This window comes from Gorilla gorilla, chromosome 1 (assembly GCF_029281585.2).
Source record: "Gorilla gorilla gorilla isolate KB3781 chromosome 1, NHGRI_mGorGor1-v2.1_pri, whole genome shotgun sequence".
In the NCBI taxonomy this organism is placed as follows: Eukaryota; Metazoa; Chordata; class Mammalia; order Primates; family Hominidae; genus Gorilla; species Gorilla gorilla.
In genome coordinates this window covers 98371179-98396038 of record NC_073224.2, presented here as the reverse complement: position 1 = coordinate 98396038, position 24860 = coordinate 98371179, and the positions used below count along the sequence as shown (strand labels likewise).

The following is a 24860-nucleotide window of genomic DNA, read 5'->3' as shown; positions in this document are numbered from 1 at the left end:
CAACATTCTGTACATTAAAGTATCTAAAGCTTATGTATCTTATAACTGAAAGTTCGTAACTTTTGACCAAAATATTCTCGTTTCCCCCACCTCCTTGCCTCTAGCAACCACCCTTCTACTCTGCTCTTATAAGTTTGAATATTTTAGATTCCACATATAAGTTAGATAATGCAGTATTTATCTTTCTGTGCTTGATTTACTGTACTTAGCAAAATGTCCTCTAGGTTCATCCATGTTGTTGTAAATGGCAGAATTTCCTTCTTTTTAAAGGCTGAATGGTATTCTATTGTCTAAAAGTATGTACCACATTTACTTTAGCCCTTTGTCTGTTGAAGGACATTTCATTGTTTCATATCTTAACTATTGTAAATAATGTTGCAATGAACATGGGAATTCAGATCTCTCTTTGAGATAGCGATTTTATTTTCATTGGATATATACTCAGAAGTGGGACTGCTACGTCATACGGTGGTTTTATTTTTAATTTTTTGAGGACATTCTATACTGTTTTCTTTAATGGCTATACCAATTTACTTTGCCACTAACAATGTACAGCGGTTCCCTTTTTTTTTGCATTCTTTCCAACACTTGTTATCTTTTGATTTTTTGACAATAGCCATTCTAACAGGCGTGAGGTAACATATCATTGTGGTCATCTGCATTTCCCTGATTAGTCATGTTGAACACCATTTCATATATCTTTTGGCCATTTGTTTGTCTTCTTTGGAAAAATATGTCTACTCAGATCCTTTAGCCATTTTAAAATGGCATTGTTTATTTGTATTTCTATAGGGCGATATGAGTTCCTTATGTATTTTGGATATTAACCCTGTATCAGATTTATGGATTACAAATATTTTTTCTCCTTCTGTAGTTTGCCTTTTCATCTTGTTGAGTATTTCTTTTTCTGTGTCCTTAACAAACTAAGGATAGAAGAAATGTACCTTAGTACAATATAGGTCATATACGGCAAGCTCACAGCTAACATTATACTCCATAATAAAACCTTTTCTTCTAAGATCTGGAACAAGACAAGGATGTCCACTCTCATCAGTTCTACTCAACTTAGTGCTGAAAGTCTTAGCCAGAGCAATTACGGAAGGAAAAGCAATAAAAGTCATCCAAATCAGAAATAAAGAAATAAAATTATTTCTGTTTGAAAATTACATAGTATCATATCTAGAAAATAAAAACTTCACCAGAAAACTATTAATATCAAAAAATGAATTCAGTAAAGTTGCAAGGTACAAAATCGACATATATATGTCATTCTACCAAAAAGACACATGAACTTGCATGTTCATTGCCATGCTATTCACAATAGCAAAGACATGGACTAAACCTAGATGTCTATCAGTGTTGAATTGGATAAAGAAAATGTGGTACATATACACCATAGAATGCTATGCAGCCACAGATAGAAGGAAATAATATCCTTTGCATGATAGATGTCCTTTGCAACAACATAGATGCAGCTAGAAGTCATAATTCTAAGCAAATTAATTTAGGAACAGAAAACCAAATACTGCATGTTCTCACTTATAAGTGGGAGCTAAAATATTGAACACACATGGACATAACATGGAACAGTATTCACTGAGAACTACATATCCAAACATGGGAACAATATTCACTGTAAACTACTAGAGGAGGAAGTGAAAAGGGGGGTCATGAGTTTAAAAACTTCCTATTGATTACTATGCTCACTAGCTGGGTGATGGGATCTGTACTCCAAAGCTCAGCATCACACAGTATACTCATGTAACAAACCTGCACATGTACTACATTTATCTAAAATTAAGAAAAAAGAAATGTTAAAAATCAGTTGCATTTCTATATATTAACAGCAAACTATCTGAGAAAAAAATTTTAAATGCCATAAGAAGAATAAAATATTTAAAAATAAATTTAAGGAGATTAAAAATCTATAAACTGAAATGTATAAAACATTGATGGAAAAAATTGAGGATGAAAAAACAAATGGAAAGACATCCTATGCTTATGGACTGGAAGAATTAATATTGTCAAAATGTCCATATTACCCAAAGTGATCTGCAGATTCAATGAAACTGTTATCAAAATTCCAATGGCATTTTTCACAGAAATAGAAAAAGAATTCTAAAATTTATATGGGACCAGAAAAAGATTCTAAATAGCTAAAGAAATCTTGGAGAGGAGCCAAGATGGCCGAATAGGAAAAGCTCTGGTCTACAGCCCCCAGCGTGAGCAACGCAGAAGACGGGTGATTTCTGCATTTCCATCTGAGGTACCGGGTTCATCTCACTAGGGAGTGCCAGACAGTGGGCACAGGTCAGTGGGTGCGCGCACCGTGCGGTCAGCCGAAGCAGGCCGAGGCATTGCCTCACTTGGGAAGCGCAAGGGGTCAGGGAGTTCCCTTTCCCAGTCAAAGAAAGGGGTGACGGACGCACCTGGAAATCGGGTCACTCCCACCCGAATATTGTACTTTTCCTTTTCCGACCGGCTTAAAAAACAGCGCACCACGAGATTATATCCCGGACCTGGCTCGGAGGGTCCTATGCCCACGGAGTCTCGCTGATTGCTAGCGCAGCAGTCTGAGATCAAACTGCAAGGCAGCAGCGAGGCTGGGGGAGAGGCGCCCGCCATTGCCCAGGCTTGATTAGGTAAACAAAGCAGCCGGGAAGCTCGAACTGGGTGGAGCACACCACAGCTCAAGGAGGCCTGCCTGCCTCTGTAGGCTCCACCTCTGGGGGCAGGGCACAGACAAACAAAAAGACAGCAGTAACCTCTGCAGACTTAAATGTCCCTGTCTGACAGCTTTGAAGAGAGCAGTGGTTCTCCCAGCACGCACTGGAGATCTGAGAAGGGGCAGACTGCCTCCTCAAGTGGGTCCCTGACCCCTGACCCCCGAGCAGCCTAACTGGGAGGCACCCCCCAGCAGGGGCACACTGACACCTCACACGGCAGGGTATTCTAACAGACCTGCTGCTGAGGGTCCTGTCTGTTAGAAGGAAAACTAACAAACAGAAAGGACATCCACACCAAAAACCCATCTGTACATCACCATCATCAAAGACCAAAAGTAGATAAAACCAAAAAGATGGGGAAAAAACAGAACAGAAAAACTGGAAACTCTAAAACGCAGAGCACCTCTCCTCCTCCAAAGGAACACAGTTCCTCACCAGCAACGGAACAAAGCTGGATGGAAAATGACTTTGACGAGCTGAGAGAAGAAGGCTTCAGACGATCAAATTACTCTGAGCTACAGGAGGACATTCAAACCAAAGGCAAAGAAGTTGAAAACTTTGAAAAAAATTTAGGAGAATGTATAACTAGAATAACCAACACAGAGAAGTGCTTAAAGGAGCTGATGGAGCTGAAAACCAAGGCTCAGGAACTACGTGAAGAATGCAGAAGCCTCAGGAGCTGATGCAATCAATTGGAAGAAAGGGTATCAGCAATGGAAGATGAAATGAATGAAATGAAGTGAGAAGGGAAGTTTAGAGAAAAAAGAATAAAAAGAAATGAGCAAAGCCTCCAAGAAATATAGGACTATGTGAAAAGACCAAATCTACGTCTGATTGGTTTACCTGAAAGTGATGGGGAGAATGGAGCCAAGTTGGAAAACACTCTGCAGGATATTATCCAGGAGAACTTCCCCAATCTAGCAAGGCAGGCCAACGTTCAGATTCAGGAAATACAGAGAACGCCACAAAGATACTCCTCGAGAAGAGCAACTCCAAGACACATAATTGTCAGATTCACCAAAGTTGAAATGAAGGAAAAAATGTTAAGGGCAGCCAGAGAGAAAGGTCGGGTTACCCTCAAAGGGAAGCCCATCAGACTAACAGCGGATCTCTTGGCAGAAACTCTACAAGCCAGAAGAGAGTGGGGGCCAATATTCAACATTCTTAAAGAAAAGAATTTTCAACCCAGAATTTCATATCCAGCCAAACTAAGCTTCATAAGTGAAGGAGAAATAAAATACTTTACAGACAAGCAAATGCTGAGAGATTTTGTCACCACCAGGTCTGCCCTAAAAGAGCTCCTGAAGGAAGCGCTAAACATGGAAAGGAACAACCGGTACCAGCCGCTGCAAAATCATGCCAAAATGTAAAGACCATCGAGACCAGGGAGAAACTGCATCAACTAATGAGCAAAATCACCAGCTAACATCATAATGACAGGATCAAATTCACACATAACAATATTAACTTTAAATGTAAATGGACTAAATGCTCCAATTAAAAGACACAGACTGGCAAATTGGATAAAGAGTCAAGACCCATCAGTGTGCTGTATTCAGGAAACCCATCTCATGTGCAGAGACACACATAGGCTCAAAATAAAAGGATGGAGGAAGATCTACCAAGCAAATGGAAAACAAAAAAAGGCAGGGGTTGCAATCCTAGTCTCTGATAAAACAGACTTTAAACCAACAAAGATGAAAAGAGACAAAGAAGGCCATTACGTAATGGTAAAGGGATCAATTCAACAAGAAGAGCTAACTATCCTAAATATATATGCACCCAATACAGGAGCACCAAGATTCATAAAGCAAGTCCTGAGAGACCTACAAAGAGACTTAGACTCCCACTCATTAATAATGGAAGACTTTAACACCCCACTGTCAACATTAGACAGATCAAGAGACAGAAAGTCAACAAGCGTACCCAGGAATTGAACTCAGCTCTGCACCAAGCGGATCTAATAGACATCTACAGAACTCTCCACCACAAATCAACAGAATATACATTTTTTTCAGCACCACAACACACCTATTCCAAAATTGACCACATACTTGGAAGTAAAGCTCTCCTCAGCAAATGTAAAAGAACAGAAATTATAACAAACTATCTCTCAGACCATAGTGCAATCAAACTAGAACTCAGGATGAAGAATCTCACTCAAAACCGCTCAACTACATGGAAGCTGAACAACCTGCTCCTGAATGACTACTGGATACATAACGAAATGAAGGCAGAAATAAAGATGTTCTTTGAAACCAATCAGAACAAAGACACAACATACCAGAATCTCTGGGACACATTCAAAGCAGTGTGTAGAGGGAAATTTATAGCACTAAATGCCCACAAGAGAAAGCAGGAAAGATCCAAAATTGACGCCCTAACATCACAATTAAAAGAACTAGAAAAGCAAGAGCAAACACATTCAAAAGCTAGCAGAAGGCAAGAAATAACTAAAATCAGAGCAGAACTGAAGGAAATAGAGACACAAAAAACCCTTCAAAAAATTAATGAATCCAGAAGCTGGTTTTTTGAAAGGATCAACAAAATTGATAGACCGCTAGCAAGACTAATAAAGAAAAAAAGAGAGAAGAATCAAATAGACACAATAAAAAATGATAAAGGGGATATCATCACCGATCCCACAGAAATACAAACTACCATCAGAGAATACTACAAACACCTCTATGCAAATAAACTAGAAAATCTAGAAGAAATGGATAAATTCCTTGACACATACACTCTCCCAAGACTAAACCAGGAAGAAGTTGAATCTCTGAATAGACCAATAACAGGAGCTGAAATTGTGGCAATAATCAATAGTTTACCAACCAAAAAGAGTCCAGGACCAGATGGATTCACAGCTGAATTCTACCAGAGGTACAAAGAGGAGCTGGTACCATTCCTTCTGAAACTATTCCAATCAATAGAAAAAGAGGGAATCCTCCCTAACTCATTTTATGAGGCCAGCATCATTCTGATACCAAAGCCGGGCAGAGACACAACCAAAAAAGAGAATTTTAGACCAATATCCTTGATGAACATTGATGCAAAAATCCTCATAAAATACTGGCAAACCGAATCCAGCAACACATCAAAAAGCTTATCCGCTATGATCAAGTGGGCTTCATCCCTGGGATGCAAGTCTGGTTCAATATACGCAAATCAATAAATGTAATCCAGCATATAAACAGAGCCAAAGACAAAAACCACATGATTATCTCAATAGATGCAGAAAAAGCCTTTGACAAAATTCAACAACCCTTCATGCTAAAAACTCTCAATAAATTAGGTATTGATGGGACGTATTTCAAAATAATAAGAGCTATCTATGACAAACCCACAGCCAATATCATACTGAATGGGCAAAAACTGGAAGCATTCCCTTTGAAAACTGGCACAAGACAGGGATGCCCTCTCTCACCACTCCTATTCAACATAGTGTTGGAAGTTCTGGCCAGGGCAATTAGGCAGGAGAAGGAAATAAAGGGTATTCAATTAGGAAAAGAGGAAGTCAAATTGTCCCTGTTTGCAGATGACATGATTGTATATCTAGAAAACCCCATTGTCTCAGCCCAAAATCTCCTTAAGCTGATAAGCAACTTCAGCAAAGTCTCAGGATACAAAATCAATGTACCAAAATCACAAGCATTCTTAAACACCAACAACAGACAAACAGAGAGCCAAATCATGAGTGAACTCCCATTCACAATTGCTTCAAAGAGAATAAAATACCTAGGAATCCAATTTACAAGGGATGTGAAGGACCTCTTCAAGGAGAACTACAAAGCACTGCTCAAGGAAATAAAAGAGGATACAAACAAATGGAAGAACATTCCATGCTCATGGGTAGGAAGAATCAATATCATGAAAATGGCCATACTGCCCAAGGTAATTTACACATTCAATGCCATCCCCATAAAGCTACCAATGACTTTCTTCACAGAATTGGAAAAAACTACTTTAAAGTTCATATGGAACCAAAAAAGAGCCCACATCACCAAGGCAATCCTAAGCCAAAAGAACAAAGCTGGAGGCATCACACTACCTGACTTCAAACTATACTACAAGGCTACAGTAACCAAAACAGCATGGTACTGGTACCAAAACAGAGATATAGATCAATGGAACAGAACAGAGCCCTCAGAAATAATGCTGCATATCTACAACTATCTGATCTTTGACAAACCTGAGAAAAACAAGCAATGGGGAAAGGATTCCCTATTTAATAAATGGTGCTGGGAAAACTGGCTAGCCATATGTAGAAAGCTGAAACTGGATCCCTTCCTTAAACCTTATACAAAAATCAATTCAAGATGGATTAAATACTTAAATGTTAGACCTAAAACCATAAAAACCCTAGAAGAAAACCTAGGCATTACCATTCAGGACATAGGCATGGGCAAGGACTTCATGTCCAAAACACCAAAAGCAATGGCAAGAAAAGACAAAATTGACAAATGGGATCTAATTAAACTAAAGAGCTTCTGCACAGCAAAAGAAACTACCATCAGAGTGAACAGGCAACCTACAGAATGGGAGAAAATTTTTGCAACCTACTCATCTGACAAAGGGCTAATATCCAGAATCTACAATGAACTCAAACAAATTTACAAGAAAAAAACAAACAACCCCATCAAAAAGTGGGCAAAGGACATGAACAGACACTTCTCAAAAGAAGACATTTATGCAGCCAAAGGACACATGAAAAAATGCTCATCATCACTGGCCATCAGAGAAATGCAAATCAAAACCACAATGAGATACCATCTCACACCAGTTAGAATGGCAATCATTAAAAAGTCAGGAAACAACAGGTGCTGGAGAGGATGTGGAGAAATAGGAACACTTTTACACTGTTGGTGGGACTGTAAACTAGTTCAACCACTGTGGAAGTCAGTGTGGTGATTCCTCAGGGATCTAGAACTAGAAATACCATTTGACCCAGCCATCCCATTACTGGGTATATACCCAAAGGACTATAAATCATGCTGCTTTAAAGACACATGCACACGTATGTTTATTGCGGCATTATTCACAATAGCAAAAACTTGGAACCAACCCAAATGTCCAACAATGATAGACTGGATTAAGAAAATGTGGCACATATACACCATGGAATACTATGCAGCCATAAAAAATGATGAGTTCATGTCCTTTGTAGGGACATGGATGAAATTGGAAATCATCATTCTCAGTAAACTATCACAAGAACAAAAAACCAAACACCGCATATTCTCACTCATAGGTGGGAATTGAACAATGAGATCACATGCACACAGGAAGGGGAATATCACACTCTGGGGACTGTTGTGGGGTGGGGGGAGGGGGGAGGGATAGCATTTGGAGATATACCTAATGCTAGATGACGAGTTAGTGGGTGCAGCGCACCAGCATGGCACATGTATACATATGTAACTAACCTGCACAATGTGCACATGTACCCTAAAACTTAAAGTGTAAAAAAAAAAAAAAAAAGAAATCTTGAGCAAAAAGAACAAAGCTGCAAGAATCACTCTTCCTGATTTCCATTTATATTATAAAGCTATAGTAGTCAAAACTGTGTGGTACTGTCATAAATGCAGACACATTTATCACTGAAACACAATGGAAAGCCCAGAAATAAATCCAGGCATCTGTGGTTAATTGATCTTTGTCAGGGGTGTGAAGAATACACAATGGGGAAAGGGCAGTCTCTTCAACAAATGGTGCTAGGAACATGAGATCTCCACATGCAAAATAATGAAAACTGACTTTTATACTATACACAAAAAATCAACTCAAAATTGATTAAAGGCTTAAATGTCAGACTTAATTAAGGGCAAAAACTGTAAAACTTCTAGAAGAAAAGATAGGGAAAAGTTCCATGACATTGGCTATGGCAGTGGTATTTTGGATGCGATACCAAAAGTAAAGACAATGAAAGCAAAAATAAGAAACTGGTACTACATCAAACTAAATGTTTTCTGAACAGCAAAGAAAACAATCAGTGGTGGGGTGTGGTGGCTCACACTGGTAATCCCAGCACTTTGGGAGGCTGAGGTGGGTGGATCACCTGAGGTCAGGAGTTTGAGACCATCCAGGCCAACATGGTGAAACCTGGTCTCTACTAAAAATACAAAAATAAGGTTGGTGTGGTGTCAGGCACCTGTAATCCCAGTTACTTGGGAGGCTGAGGCAGGAGAATCACTTGAACCTGGGAGGGGGAAGTTGCTGTGAACTGAGATTGCACCATTGCACTCCAGTCTGGGCATCAAGAGTGAAACTCTGTCTTCAAACAAAAAAAAAAAAAAGAGAAGAAAACAATCAGAATACTATTAGGTAATTTCTATGTTACAAACAAACTACTACTCTTTTGTGTGTTTTCCTTATATTAAGAAATAACTCTAATAAAATATTGAATAGAAGCAGAGATAATGGGCACTATTGTCTCATTGCTGATATTAATGAAAAAATTTCCTCTATTTCATCATTAAGTTTATTTATTATAGATTTTCAAAGATATTCTCAAATTAGGACAGTTTCTACTATTTTCAGTTTTATGTTTTCTCAATTATATTTGCATGTTTAAATTAGAGATTTTTTTCTGCATCTATTGATACAATAATATTCTATATAGAATTTATAATCTGTACCTATCCACTGTATGGCCTATCATCCATCTGTTGATGTGTCTAGCAATCATCAAAAAATCAATCTATTTTTCTTTTTTTGTTTTATATATATGGTAACTTTAACATGTAAAATATATTAAGCCAAGCCACAGTTGGATAAAACCTACTTTTTCACATCAATGAATTCAATCTGACCTGTTTCGTTTTGTTTTGTTTTTGAGACAGCGTCTCTATCACCCAGGCTGGAATGCAGTGGTGCCTTCTCTGCTCACTGCTGCCTGGACCTCCTGGAACCACGTGATCCTTCCTCCTCATTGCCCCCCAGTAGCTGGGATTACATGCATGTGCCACCACATTCTTTCTACAAGACAGGGTTTCACCATGTTGCCCAACCTGGTCTCAAACTCCTGGGCTCAAGTGATCCACCCACCTCCGCCTTCCAACATGCTGAGATTTCAGGCGTGAGCCATGGCACCTGGCCCAATCTGACCTCTTTAACTTAACCTATGAAAGCTCTTCCCAATAGGTTTACATTTTCTGCCTTAACTTTATTAACTTATGTCACTCCAGAGGTCTATTTTCAGGCACATGGACACTTAAATTTACTCATCTAGGCGATGAGCTCTTTCTTTGCATCTGTGTACACAATGCAAAGTGCCTGAAACTCTTTAACTTCTTAGTTTTTACTTGTTTTTCAAGTTTAAATTTAAGTGTCACTTAGTCTGAGAAGTCTTTCTCGATTCTCCACAATTCAGTTAGGTCCTTATACTATATTCAGCCTCTGCATCACAGTTAATTATTTATTACACTGCAATGTAATTGTCTCTATTTGTCTGCAATATTTTTCCTTTCTTTGTCTTATTTACTCTCACCGTGCCTAGTGAGTGATACATGCCAAGTAGGTAATTGTTAGATAAATAAATGAAGAAGAACATAGACTATATTAGAACATAGAATAAGTATTTTCTGTCTTCCTTTTTTAGAGATGGATCGTACTGTGTTGCCCAGGCTGGCCTTGAACTTCTGGGCTCAAGCAACCTTTCCTGTTTGAGCCTCTGGAGTAACTGGGAGAACAGGCACAGGACACCCTACCTGCTTTAGAATAAGCCTTCAATCACTATTAAATTAAATCAGTATTAAAAGAACCATTAAAGATGCAGAAAAAAGTCCATTCAGTTTTGTGATAATTTTTATCTACAGATAAATTAGAGAACCTTGGATTACCCAACATTTATTTTCATTTATTAATTTAAAAATGATTTTGAAAGCCTAGTATATGCCAGGTGTAGCTATCATTAATATCACCATCACCATCATGGTCATCCTCAAATGCAAATTCAGTACCAGTTGTGTTATTCTCTGAAAAAAATGGCAAGCCATCTAAGGATTCAGGGTTTAAAACAAATTTATGAACACTCTCACATCTGTAGCAAACAAAGAAGTATATATATCATATGCAAATCAGAGGGAAGTACATTTTACAGATGTGTGTTTGTCTGGGTGTGTGTTGAGTAGGTGGACTTGAGGAAAAGTGGTGTTCTGGGAATTCTGAGGTCACAGGGAATGAAGATGAAAGTTGCCTCTCACTCTCTTCAGCTTAATCTTTCCTATAGTAGAAGCAATCACAGAAACCCCAAACTACTCTCATCAATGGGTGGTGTCAACAAACAAAGCTCAAATCCTTGAATTAAAAAAAATCTAAAATAAATGATCATGTCCTAATTTAGCTGTCTTGATTTAATCAAAGAAATGTCCTAAGGAGGTTTTAATAATCATATTCCGATAAACTAAGAATACATTAGCAACTCAGTTTTATCCTTAGGACACTCATTGCCAAACTATTGGGTGTGGCACATAAAAAATGCTACAGGTAGCATTTTTTTTCCAGGTAGTAAAAAAAAAATCATGTTAGCATTTAGTAAATTCAACTAAGACTTCTATCACTCTTTTATTTATTTGTTTTCTTTTTCTCCCTTCTTTCAATCCTAGCTTTTTTTCTTCTTCCTTCTCCTTATATTCTGCATTCTAATGTCTTTCTTTATCTCTCAACATTACATATAGCATACGAATAATAATTAAAATATATCAAATACATATGTTTCAAACTGTGTGCTAAATATTCTAAGGAATTTCCCCATTTAATTCTTACAGCAACCCTATTTTGATCACTTTCAATGTATAGTGTTTAAGTTATTGTTTTATACTTACAAGTATGTGAAGAAACCTCCTTCTAAATCCACATAATCTATTTCCCAAGCAAGACTTATTAAACTGCATGTTGCTCAAGTGAAAAGCTAAGAAATGAAATTTTTTGATATTAACATAATTCCATTGTTTTATTGAAACACACCTTTAGCAAAAGCCACAGTAAACTCATTCAAATGTATATGATGCACCTATGTTGGGTGACTAAAATTTGACCCTTTCTTTCAGTGAGGCATGAGGAAAAGAAGGGACTGTGCTTTACTCTTCATCGTACTCGCTACAGTGCTTGCTTCAATGCCTTGCATATGGTAGCAGGTGCATAAACAGTGCAGGGCTCTTGAATGGTCAACTTACTTTTACACTTTATCTGACATAGAGTCTAACCCTAGATTATAGAATAAAGAAAAGAAAATGAAAGAGAAGTAAAAACAGAAGCAATTTTTCAATACCTTTTCTCAGGCAAGCATGGAATTGTTTTACATCTATTAATTTAACTAGATTTTGCAATGGCCCACTGAGGAGGTATTAAAGGTCCTTTGTTACATAATAAATAACTAACAATAAAAGAAGTTAAACCTGGCACAAGGGGCTTAGCTGGAAAATGATCCAAATAAAGATTAAAATCCAGGTCTTTGTGACTCCAAAGTCTGTGTTTTCTATTCTATCATCGACCTCTTAGAACTTTAACACCACCCCCCTCATTTTTCCAGAAGCAAATTTATGTTCATTATTTAGAAACAATTTACTGCATATATTTCTTTTTAAACATATATATATATATAATATATGTGTGTATATATATACATATGTAGATCAGGGGATAGAGAAGAATCAGGAGACATGAATAGTGACATACCCCAATTTAAAGATAACTGAAGTAATTTATCTTTATTTTTGCAAGTTATTTCTATTCTTTGTATTACTATGTGCATAGAAGGTTTGTACAGTAAAGTCAAACTATGATGTGAGCTCATCTCATTGAATATAGTCATTTTACGGAAGAAGAAAATGAGGCTCAAAAAGATTAAACCATTTGCTTTAACCCATTTCCCGTTTGCCCCGAGAATTCAATAATGGCACAGAACTGCACTTTTTGTTTTCCTAAATGGGAAGTGGGTTAAACTTTATATAAATATACACACACGTATATATATATATATATATATATATATATATATATATATATACACACACATTCATATATATATACACACATATGTAGGTATGTGTAAGTATATATAAGTTTAATAAAGAAATAACTGCAGTAAATTATTTCTAGAAAATATTGTTTCTTTCACTGTAAAAGGAGTATCAACAATCTGGGAATTCTCAAAAAGATAATGCAGCATTTGTAGTTTTGATCTGACAAAGCAAACACTTGTAATGCATAAAAACAATGTAGCTTGTGTTATGGAAAGTTTCAATGTTCACATAATTTTCTGGAGACCAATTGGTATAACTTTTGCAGTGGATACAGGCTAACATGAAAAAAATTTTTTGATATAAACAATCAAGATCACCTAAAGTCCTTATTTCTTTTCTTTTCTCTCTCTCTCTCTTTTTTTTTTTTTTTGTCAAGGAGTCTTAAGAAAAGGACAAATCTGTTTATAGATCTGAAGTGCTATCTAGGAAACTTTCATGAATGTAATTTACTGCCTTATCGGCCCATTCATACAGTTTTCGAATATAAGCATCTACCCAGAACCTTTCTCAGAGCCATCTTTACTTCTTTATTTCTCAGTGTATTGACAAGGGGGTTGAGTAGTGGAGTAATCACAGTATAAGTCACTGCCACGAGCTGGTCCTTGTCTGAAGAGTACAGGGATGTGGGCCTCAAGTAGATAAAGGAAGCACAGCCATAGCGGACGACGACCACTGTGAGGTGGGAAGCACAGGTGGCGAAGGCTTTGCACTGTCCTTCCACTGAGGAGATCTTGAGGATGGTGGAAACTATGAAGATGTAGGAGATGAATATCAACACAAGGGGAACCAGCAATACCAGAATGCTGAGGAAAAAGATGACCATCTCCTTCAGGTTGGTGTCTGTGCAGCCCAGTTTTATGACAGGGAAAATGTCACAGAAAAAGTGGTTGATCCGATTGGAGGCACAGAAGGGCACACTGAACACCAGGATATTGACAATCACAGAAGTCAGGAAGCCACAAAAGCTGGAGGCTAGAACCAGCTGCATGCAGGTGGCTCGGCTGACAATGAGTGTGTAGTTAAGAGGGTTGCAGATGGCAACATAGCGATCGTAGCCCATCACAGCAATGAGAAAACAGTTGGTACAAGCCAAGCCCACAAATAAATAGAGCTGGACCACACACCCAGAGAAAGAAATAGTTGGAATTGTGGATAGCAGGTTGGTAAGCATTTTGGGTACAATGACCAAGGTGTAGCAGGTTTCAGAACATGAAAGGACAAAGAGGAAGAAGTACATAGGAGTGTGCAAAGCCCTGTCCAGGTGAATGACTGTCATGATGGTGGTGTTGGCCATCAGAGTGGTCATGTAGACTAATAGGAAGATAAAGAAGAAAAGGATCTGCAGATCCCCCAGGTTTGAGAAGCCTATAAGGATGAACTCAGTGATCAAGCTCTGGTTCTGTCTTTTCATTGGTCAGTGTAATTAGACTTAGGTAAGCTGAAATTGAGAAGGAGAGAATTTGATAAAAGTGAAATGACCCTAGAGATACTCAGTTCGCGTTTCTGTAAAAAGCTGATAATACTGGTCTGAAAAAATACATAACACACATTAAGTACATAGATCAGGGTATAGGGAAGGGTCAAGGGACATGAATAGTGACATATCCCAATTCAAAGATATCTGAAATTATTTATTTTTATTTTTGTAAGTTATTTCCATTCTCTGTATTCCTATGTGCCTAGAAAGTTCATACTGTAAAATCAAAATGTGATTTAGACCTCATCTCATTAAATACTCTCATTGTATGGAAGAAGAAAATGAGGCTCAATAAGATTAAACCATTTGCTTACCCACATGACAGTAACAGTCCTTAAAAATCACCTATCTTTGCTAATACCTTATAAAAATCTGATTCAGAAAAACAAACAAAACAAGTAAAAAGTGATGTACCCAGTCTCTCATATACATAACTCAAATAATGCTTGTTCAGATGTAGGGAACTATTTTAATCTACTTAAAAGTATTCAGATTCTATTTACCCATGATCAATTGTGAAGACTTTGGGATGGCTCACATATTGGGGTTTCCCTTGTCATCAGTGCATGGGAATCTGAGATTAAGAACCTAATTAAAGCTCAAATTAACCTCAGAGCATTATGAGGCTTGGGCTGAGATCTCCACTCTTCTGGCCTATGCCTCAATCTCCATTGCCTCCATAATGTTTTTTTTTTTTTTTTTTTTTTGAGACGGAGTCTCGCTCTGTCGCCCAGGCTGGAGTGCAGTGGCGCGATCTCGGCTCACTGCAAGCTCCGCCTCCCGGGTTCACGCCATTCTCCTGCCTCAGCCTCCCGCGTAGCTGGGACTACAGGCGCCCGCCACCACGCCCAGCTAATTTTTTGTATTTTTTAGTAGAGACGGGGTTTCACTGTGTTAGCCAGGATGGTCTCGATCTCCTGACCTCGTGATCCGCCCGCCTCGGCCTCCCAAAGGCCTCCATAATGTTCTAAGAAGAACTTTCATCATTATCTGTAAGAAGATCTGTGGTTTGATTGGGAGATCAAATAAATGCTAAAACCTTCATATCAGACTTAGACAATCAGATTATTTTTATTTTGGAAAAAAGATCAGAAATCTTCTAACTCAACCTGCGTACAATTCTGTGAACCTCTTTATAGCAATGTAGGAAGTATTGTCCAACGTCCATAGTCAAGGACAAATTTTAAGAAGTCACTCACTTCCAAAACAGGCTGTTGTTCCCTTGCTAGATAGTTTATTTGGCTACTTCTGAGCTGAACTATGCCTCCTTGAAATAGTCACCCATTGTTCTTGATTTGTCCTCTGCAGATACTCACAATAATGTTAAATTATTTGTATGAATGACAGCTAGCCTTTAGTTATTGAAATAAAATGATCATATATCTTTATGGGTCTTATTTTCCTTCTAATGAATTACTTAATACATAGCTTATGGCAATGTTTCTGGAATTTTCTCTGTCCTCATCACCATCTTAGGTGTGTTTGTCCTCAACATTAGGTCACGCATCTGCCCCTCAGTTGTAGACAAGCTGGTTGGCTGCAGCATCAAACATAACTAACTTTGTCTCTCTGCTTCTACACATAACATTACATTTTCTTTCCTACTTTTGTTATCCCTCAGAATTAATATTTATCTTTCCTACAAAACCTCAACTCATTATTCATCTGCTGAGAGGCTTCCCTATGTAGCTCTCAATGACTGATTCCTGTTTGAATTCACTTCCCTGTCAGTTTGCTCTGAGATCATTGGTTAGAATGGCAGCATAGTGAGGCTGGATGGACTCAGGCTCTGGAGTCAGACTGCCTAGGTTGAGACCATGGCTCTGCCAATGTACAATGTTGGGGAAATCACTTTGGGTCTCATTATTTAATCTCTAAAATGGCAATAATAATAGCATAAGCCAAAAAGTTTGTGTGAGCACCAAATGCCCACAATGAATTTCCTGATGCATAAGTGGTCAATACAGGCAGGCTGTTAAATATCTAGTCAAGCCCCCTCATGTTATAAATGAAGAAACAGAGGCCCAGAGAAGTAAAATATCAAGATGTAGGTTGCATAAGCTATGAGGCAGGAACTGTATCCCAAATACCTTAAGTCTCCCATCTAGGGTTTTGTCTTTTGAATTACCTGGGTTCTAGTTTTAATATTTCCTTTGCACTGCGTGCTTATACACCAGTGACTTAGGAAATAGATCAATGTCTTCTTTACTCTGTATGATCCCCACAAGTCTTTCTGTTCCACTCTTCCATTCACTCCTATCTCTTATTCTTCCACATTAACCCATCATATATAGGTACACATTAGGCAGTTTCTCCCTATTTCCTAGTTTAGGTCTATTTTAGGAATATTTTGCTGTTTACACTCTTAGTTATTCTCTTCATTTACTATATCTCCCATGTTCACATGGTCAGGTTTTGTTCAGCTGCATCTTTGCCCTCTCCACATGGTCTCTGTCCTGTCTTTCACTCTAGATTCTGATGCTATGGCCCACACTTCACCAGTGCATGGTTTCCATGAGTTCTTCTGCCTCTGAATCTTTCTTTGGTATTCAAAATATTTTTAGAGAAAATTGACAGATATTACTCATAAGAAAGAGTGGTCCTACAACTCTAGTACAAAGGAGAAACTTACATCCACAGGCAGTTTTAGCACAATCCCATGTTCCTTTTTTTCGCATATCCCATCAAAGTCTAAAAAGGAGAGAGAAATAAACAAACATTAAAAAAATATCATGTAGCATATTTCTCCCAGATCTTACTGGGGAAAGTCCAGGGGCCATTCGCTTTTAAAGATGAAAGACAGCTCTGCCTGGTGTCTGAGCTGAAAGTAACTGTACAGCCCCAATCTTTGCAGCTCTGTGGCCTTGACAGCACATACTCCAGCAAAATCCCTGGGTCTTATACATTTGGGGTGCCTCAGGGGATTGAGGCTTTGGAGGGAGGTTCTTCCTTGGACTCTAGGCATTAAAAATGTAATATTCAACCTTAAAGAAAGAAGAAAAAAGGGTAGATAAATTATGTGGTTTACTTGATCTGCGTAAAAGACGAATAGCTTTAAATACTATAATTTTTTACATTGATCATTCATTTTGGAGAAAGGTTACATTTGCTGAATAAAGTGATGACTGTTACTTACTTAGTCATTAGCTTTTTGGATGCTAAACATAGATGGACTGTTTTAAGTGATAAAATACATGACATTCTTGACAAATTTTTTCTTCCTTCTTAAAGTTGCTAGTGGAATTATGAGGTTATTTTTTTCTATAACTCTCTTGATTTATGAATAAGTTATACTGGCATCATAAGAGGGCACACAGTCTAACCTTTTCTACATTCCTCTACCTGCTCGATTTATCTCTTCAAATATATTAATCAATGTAGACTTTTGTCAGGGCATTCATTAGTTCATTAATTTAATCAATATGCATCGAGTACCTATAATGCTCCAAGCACTCTGGTGAGTGTTTTAGTGGGGAAGGTGGCACGATGATGGCTTAGTCTGTGCCAGTGGTGACATATGGACCCATATACATTTGAGCCTCCTGAGGTGCACATGAAGATGCATATTTTGGGGCTTTACCCTAGGATCTCCTAAATAAGAAATATTTTAGGTGGGGCTTGGAATAGTTTGCAATCTGTTTATGTAATTTATTTGATTTTCAGAAAGTTTAGAGCTACTGACTTCATTCTGATAAAAGCTTGATGTTTAGAAGATGAGATAAAGAAATAAGTGAATAATTACAACAAGCAAAGAGGGTTAAGCTAGGTACAAGCACAGGGCACGACAGCATTACTGACAGGAAGTACAGTTCTCACATTTAGTACCAAAATAAGTGGGTCTCAAACTCCTCTTATACCTTTGCAATCCAACAATATTTATTTTATAAGTTTATAAGTAGAATACATGACAAAACTAGGACAAAACTCAGTAGGGAGAAATGAAAGCATACTATAAAAAATCACAATATAAATAAAGTGCTACAATATTATTTGAAGGTTGACTGTGATGAGTTAAAAACACATATTTTATATCTCACAAAACACAAAAATTAAACAAATGTATCGCTAATAAACCAATAGAGGAGATACAACAGAATATTGATAATTACTCAATTAATCCAATGGAAGTCAAGAAAATAGGAAAACAGTAACAAGAAATAAATGAAACAAAGAGACATCGCATAGAACAATGGTAGACTTAAACACACTCAAAATGAAACTTACATTGACTGTAAATTATTTACACTTCAATAAAAAGAGATTGCCTGATTTGTATAAACAAAGCAATTATATATTTTCTGCAAAAGACCCACAATAAATCTTAAGTCTCAGATAACAGTAATGTCCTAGAAAAAAAGCACAAAACTCTAACTATTAGAAAGGCAGAAAGAATATATTAACATGAGACAAGTGGACTTCAGCACAATAAATATTAACAGAACTAAAGATGGACATTTGCTAATAATAAAAAATTAATACAAAATTCTAATTGTCAAATATAAATATGCATTTCATAAAAAGTTAAAAAAAAAGGAAGCCCAAAGTGACAAGACAGAAAAGGAAGAAGCCAAATCCAAACTATAAATATTTCTACATATCTTCTTATGTAATTGATAAAATAAGTAGAAAAAAATTCATAAGAATTATAAGATGCAAACAATAACAGGCTTGACATAATTACTATTTATAAAAAGATGCACACAAAAATAGCAGAAAATTATTTTTTATCAAGTGCACATAGGCTGTTTATAAAGGTATAGCACTTCCTGGGTAATCAAATGTATAGGTTAAGTAATTTCTATACCCAGAGCAAAACAAGAACGTCTGGTTTCATTACTTTAATCCAATAGTGTATGAGAATTCCTAGCCAATGTAATAAGCAAAAAAAGAAAGAATAATTTATATTAAAAAGATGTAAATTTGTATTTATTCACAGAAAATGTGAATGTTTACATACAAAATCCTAAATAAACAAAGAAAAATATTATAAAGACTAGTAAATGAATTTAGCAGGTCCAGTAATATAAAAATAATACAAGTAGTACTAGACCTAAGAAAACAGTTTGACAGCAATACAATTATAATGAGGGACTTCAACATTTTACTGACAATATTAGACAGATCATTGAGGCAGAATATGAATAAAGAAACTCTGGATTTAAACTTGACTCTAGACCATACGGACCTTACAGATATTTACAGAACATTCTACCCAACAACTGCAGAATATACATTTTTCTCATGTGCATGGATCATTCTCCAAAATTAACCATATGCTTGACCATAAAGAAAGTTTTAATAAATTCAAAAATATCAAAATAATGTCACGTATTTTCTTGGACCTCAGTGGAATAAAATTAAATGTCAATGCCAAAAGGAACTCTCAAAAGTACACAAGTACATGCAAACCAAACAATTTCCTCCTGAATGACTTTTTGGTAAATAATTAAATTAAGGCAGAAGTAAAAAAAATTTCAAGGAATAAAAATAGGGACCCAACAAACCAAAAGCTCTGAGAGAAAGCAAAAACAGTGCTGAGACAAATTTAAAGCATTAAAACACCTACATCAAAAAGACAGAAATATCTCAAATTGGCAACCCAATGTTGCACCTCAAGGAAGTAGAAAAATGAGAACACATCAAGCCCAAAGCTAGCAGAAGAAAAGAAATAACAAAGATCAGAGGAGAACAAAATGAGATTTAGACAAAAAGGACAACAGCAACAACAAAACAAAAATAATACTTAGTATCGACAACATGAAAAGTTGATTTTTTTGAAAGAACAAATAAAATTGATAGACCAATAACTAGATTAACCAGGAAAAAAGAAGATTAAAATAAACACAATAAAAATGGTATTGGTGACATTACATCTGATATTACAGAAATACAAAAGATCATCAGAGACTACTATGACTATCTCTTTGTGCACAAACTAGAATTGCTGAAAACATACAAACTCCCAAGATTGAACCAAGAAGAAACAGAAATCCTGAACAGACTAATAACGAGCAATGAAATAGATCAGTATTAAAAAAAAAAATCTTCCAACAGAAAAAAGCCCAGGACCAGATAGATTAACAGTCAGAAACTATTCCAAAAAATCAAGGAGAAGGTATTCCTTCCTAATTCATTCTATGAAAACAATATTACCTTGATGCCAAAATCAGTCAAGGACAGAAAAACAAAGAAGATAACTACAAGCAAATATCCCTGATGAATATAGATGCAAAAATTCTTAACAGAATACTAGCAAACAAAATCCAACATCACAAGGAATGATAATTCATCACAATGAATTGAGTTTTATTCCAGGAATGCAAGGATGGCTGAACATATGCAAATCAATAAATGTAATTCACCACTTAAGCAGAATTAAGAAAAAAACATGATCATCTTAATAAATCCAGATAAAGCATTTGATAAAATCTGACATTCCTTTATGATAAAAACTCTCAACAATCTAGGCACTGAAGTAACATATTTCAAAATAGTAAGAGCCGTATATGACAAACCCACTGCGGAAGTCATACTGAATAGGAAAAAATAAAGCTAATGAAGTTGAAATATTGTAACCTAGAAAACCCTAAAGACACCTAGATTTGTTAAATGACTTCAGTAAAGTTTCAGGATACAAAATCAATGTACAAAAATCAGTGGCATTTCTGATTTTTGCATGCAAGCTGATAAGCAAATCAACAACTCAAATTCATTATAAAAGCTACAAAAATAAAATAGCTGGTAATACATTTTAAAAAGGAGGTAAAAATATCCACAAAAAGTATGAAACACTGATAAAAGCAATTATAGATGATACAAACTAATTAAAAAAATCCCAAGGTTATGGATTAAAATAATCAATATTGTTAAAAAAAATCATCATGCTAAAAGCAATCTATAGATTCAATGCAATTCCTATTAAATTACTAAGGTCTTCTTTCCAACAATTAGAAAAACATTCTGAAGTTCATGTGAAACCATAAAGAGCCTGAACAGCCAAAGCAATCCTACAAAAAGAACAAATAGTGTGATGCCTCTCTGTATTTGTTCCGTTTTTAGAAATTTTTTAAAAAAGAACAAATCCAGAGGCATCACATTATCTGACTTCAAATTATCTTACTAGGCCATAGTAAATAAAATGACACAATACTGGTACAAAAATAGACATATCAAACAGTGGAACAGAATAGAGAACCCAGAAATAAAGCCAAATACATACAACCAACTGATGTCCAACAAAGTCAACAAACATAAACAATGGAGAAAGTACATTCTATTCAATAAATGGTGCTGGGAAGATTAGCCAGTCATATGCAGAACAATGAAAGTAGATTCCTAGCTTTCACCATATAAAAATTAAATGAAGATAAATTAAAGACTTAAATGTAAAACCTGAAAGTATAAAAATCCTAGAAGAAAACCCAGAAAAACTCTTCTAGACATTGGCCTAGGGAAATAATGTATGACTATGCTGCAGAGGGTGGCTCATGCCTATAATCTGGGCACTTTGAGAGGTGGAGGCAAGCAGATGGCTTGAGTCCAGGAGTTCAAGACTAGCCCAGGCAACATGGTGAAATCTCTTCTCTACCTAAAAACAAACAAACAACAACAACAAAAACACAGAAAAAACCCCAAACCAAAAATTTATGACTAAGATCCCAAAAGCAAATATGACTAAACCAAAAATAGACATATAGGACTTAATTTAACTAAAAAGCTTCTGCACAGCAAAATAAATAATCAACAGAGTAAACAAAAAACCTACAGAATGAAATAAAATATTTTTAAAAGACTAATATGCAGAATCTACAAGAAACTCAAACAATTCAACAATGAAACAAAAAACAACCCCAATAAAAACTGGGCAAAAGACACGAACTGACATCTCCCAAGAGAAGACATGCAAATACATGACAAACATAAAAAAAAAATCAACAGTACTAATCATCAGAGGAATACAAATTAAAACCTCAATAAGATATCATCTTGCACCAGTCAAAATGATTATTATTAAAAAGTCAGAAAACAACAGATATTGGCATGAATGCGAAAAGGAAATGCTTATACACTACTGGTGGGAATGTAAATTAGTTCAACCTGTGTGGTAAAGAGTATGGAGATTTCTCAAAGAACTAAAAATAGAACCATCATTTAACCCAGCAATCCCACTTCCAGGAATCTACCCAAGGGGGGAAAAAAAAGCTATTTTATAAAAAAGAAAAGACACCTCCATTTGAATGTTTATCACAACACTATTCACAATAGGAAAGTCATGGAATTTACCAAAGTGTCCATCACTGGTGGATTGAATTAAGAAAATGTGAGCGCCCTGGTGGAGCGAGCCTGTGGTTGGTGAGGGGCTGGGCCGGAGCCTTCATGGCGGAGCCGCGGGTCCTTCATGAGAGATTTGGACACACTTTTCTCTCCTCTGTGTAGTTGATAGTTTGCTGGTGAAGAGATGGCTGACAGTGTCAAAACCTTTCTTCAGCACCTTGCCAGAGGAATCAAAGACTCCATCTGGGGTATTTGTACCATCTCAAAGCTAGATGCTCAAATCCAGGAAAAGAGAGAGGAGCAGCCTTGAAGAAGGCAAGTAGTGTCTTGGCCCAAAGAAGAGCCCAGCATATAGAGTGGAGGCAAGAGAGTGAGCCATGTGTTGTTAGCAGAATTTTCCAGTGTTGTGCTTGGAATGGTGGAGTGTTCTTGTTCAGTCTCCTTTTGTTTTATCGAGTATTTATTCCTGTGCTTCAGTCAGTAACAGCCCAAATTATTGGTGATCCATCACTACATGGAGATGTTTGGTAGTGGCTGGAATTCTTCCTCAGGTCAATTTTCAATGCTCTTTGGGTGCTCCCCTTGTTTGTGCTTAGCAAAGTAGTGAATGCCATTTGGTTCCAGGATATAGCTGACCTGACAATTGAGGTATCAGGGAGGAAGCCTAACCCATTCCCTAGTGTCAGCAAAATAATTGCTGACATGCTCTTCAACCTTTTGCTGCAGGCTCTTTTCCCCATTCAGGGAATGTTTGTGATTCTCTTTCTCATCCATCTTGTCGGTCAGCTGGTTAGTCTCCTGCATATGTCCCTTCTCTACTCACTGTACTGCTTTGAATATCGTTGGTTCAGTAAAGGAATTGAAATACACCAGCAGTTGTCTAACATAGAGAGAGCAATTGGCCTTACTACTTTGGGTTTGGTTTGCCCTTGGCTTTTCTCATAGCAATGCAGTCCTCATATACTATCAGCAGCTGCCTTTTCTCTATCCTCTTTCCTTTATTCATTATCAGCGCCAATGAAGCAAAGACCCCTGGAAAAGCGTATCTCTTCCAGCTGTGCCTGTTCTCCTTGGTGGTCTTCTTAAGCAACAGACTCTTCCACAAGACAGTCTACCTGCAGTCTGCCCTGAGCAGCTCCACTTCTGCAGAGATGTTCCCTTCACCTCATCCGTCTCTTGCCAAACTGAAGGCTGTTGCAGGCCACTGAGTTGCCTGCCATCCAAAGGGGATAGGCGGGATTGGAAGGAGGCTGTGGCAGCTCTTTTTCCTGTTCACCTCTCCCTGCCAAGGAAGACAGGACCCACTCTGCCAAGGGCCCTCTGCGTGTTCCCTTCTCTCTGAGGAATTGGAATTTTTGTCTCTGGTGCACGTGAGGCATAATGTTCCCTGACACCAGTGTGTGGATTTTTAACATCACCATGAGTCTAAAAAGGACCACAGGTTTTACTGCAGCTATTTTCTAGCATTTGCCAGTCCCTGTGCCTGGACTGATTTGAATACTTTGTTTTTCTCTCTGTGCCATCTACCCTCCCACCTTTCCATCCTGCCTTCTACCACCCTTAGATAAATGGATTTTGTAATTCCAACTTGTATTTTGTGGATTTGTTATTTTTGTTGTTTTTCTGCCAGGCACATACATTGGGTATGGGAGGTAAAGGAGTGTCCCAGTTGCTTCTGGTCACTCCCTTTATAGCCATTACTGTCTTGTTTCTTGTAACTCAGGTTAGGTTTTGGTCTGTCCTGCTCCACTGGGGGAAAAAAAAAAAAAGCCTGAAGAGATGAGATAGGAGGAAAGATCTCACAGCCAGATCTGCTGGGTTTTGAGGAGTGATATTTTTTCTTCCCCTTGAAGGGGGAAAAGCTGTTTTCACTGGTACATTTAAAGTCCTCCAACCATGGAGAGGTACCAATTCTGGACAAGTGCCACTGCTACAACACTAAACCTGAACTTTTCAACTCCATTGGGGGTGGGAGGCGGTGAGCAGAAATGTGCTGTTGGCCACTGCCAGGTCTGTTTCATATTTCAAAGGAATATTGGATGTTGAAAATAGGAACCGAAGGGGTAAATGTATTAAACATGTGATTGATTGCTGTTTTCCTGTCATTTTAAGAGACTAAATGTGGGGGGCAGTTGTCAAAATACCTGTACAATTTTAAAATGTCACAGTTAAACATGAGCTGGTTTTCCACACACACACACACACACACACAAATGTATATATACACTGTGGAATACTACGCAGCCATAACAAGAATAAAACTGTGTCCTATTTAGCAGCATGGAAGGAGCTGGAGGCCACTATCCTAAGTAAAATAACTCAGAAACAGAAAACCAAATCTCACATATTTTCACTTATAAG

The 24860-nt window shown here is 37.2% G+C and overlaps 1 protein-coding gene and 1 pseudogene across 1 annotated transcript; one reads left to right on the top strand and one right to left on the bottom strand.

Moving 5' to 3' along the window:
- Positions 1–13214: 13214 nt before the first annotated feature.
- On the bottom strand, positions 13215–14159 carry LOC101145011 (olfactory receptor 10T2-like). The gene has a single exon (XM_019037957.3). The coding sequence runs from the start codon at positions 14157–14159 to the stop codon at positions 13215–13217; it is 945 nt and encodes a 314-aa protein (XP_018893502.3).
- An 8505-nt stretch (positions 14160–22664) lies between these two features.
- LOC101144624 (etoposide-induced protein 2.4 homolog) lies at positions 22665–23707 on the top strand (annotated as a pseudogene).
- Positions 23708–24860: the final 1153 nt, after the last annotated feature.

Coding starts and splice junctions, on each gene's coding strand:
- LOC101145011 (XM_019037957.3), bottom strand. CDS start 14,159: ATGAAAAGACAGAACCAGAGCTTGATCACTGAGTTCATCCTTATAGGC.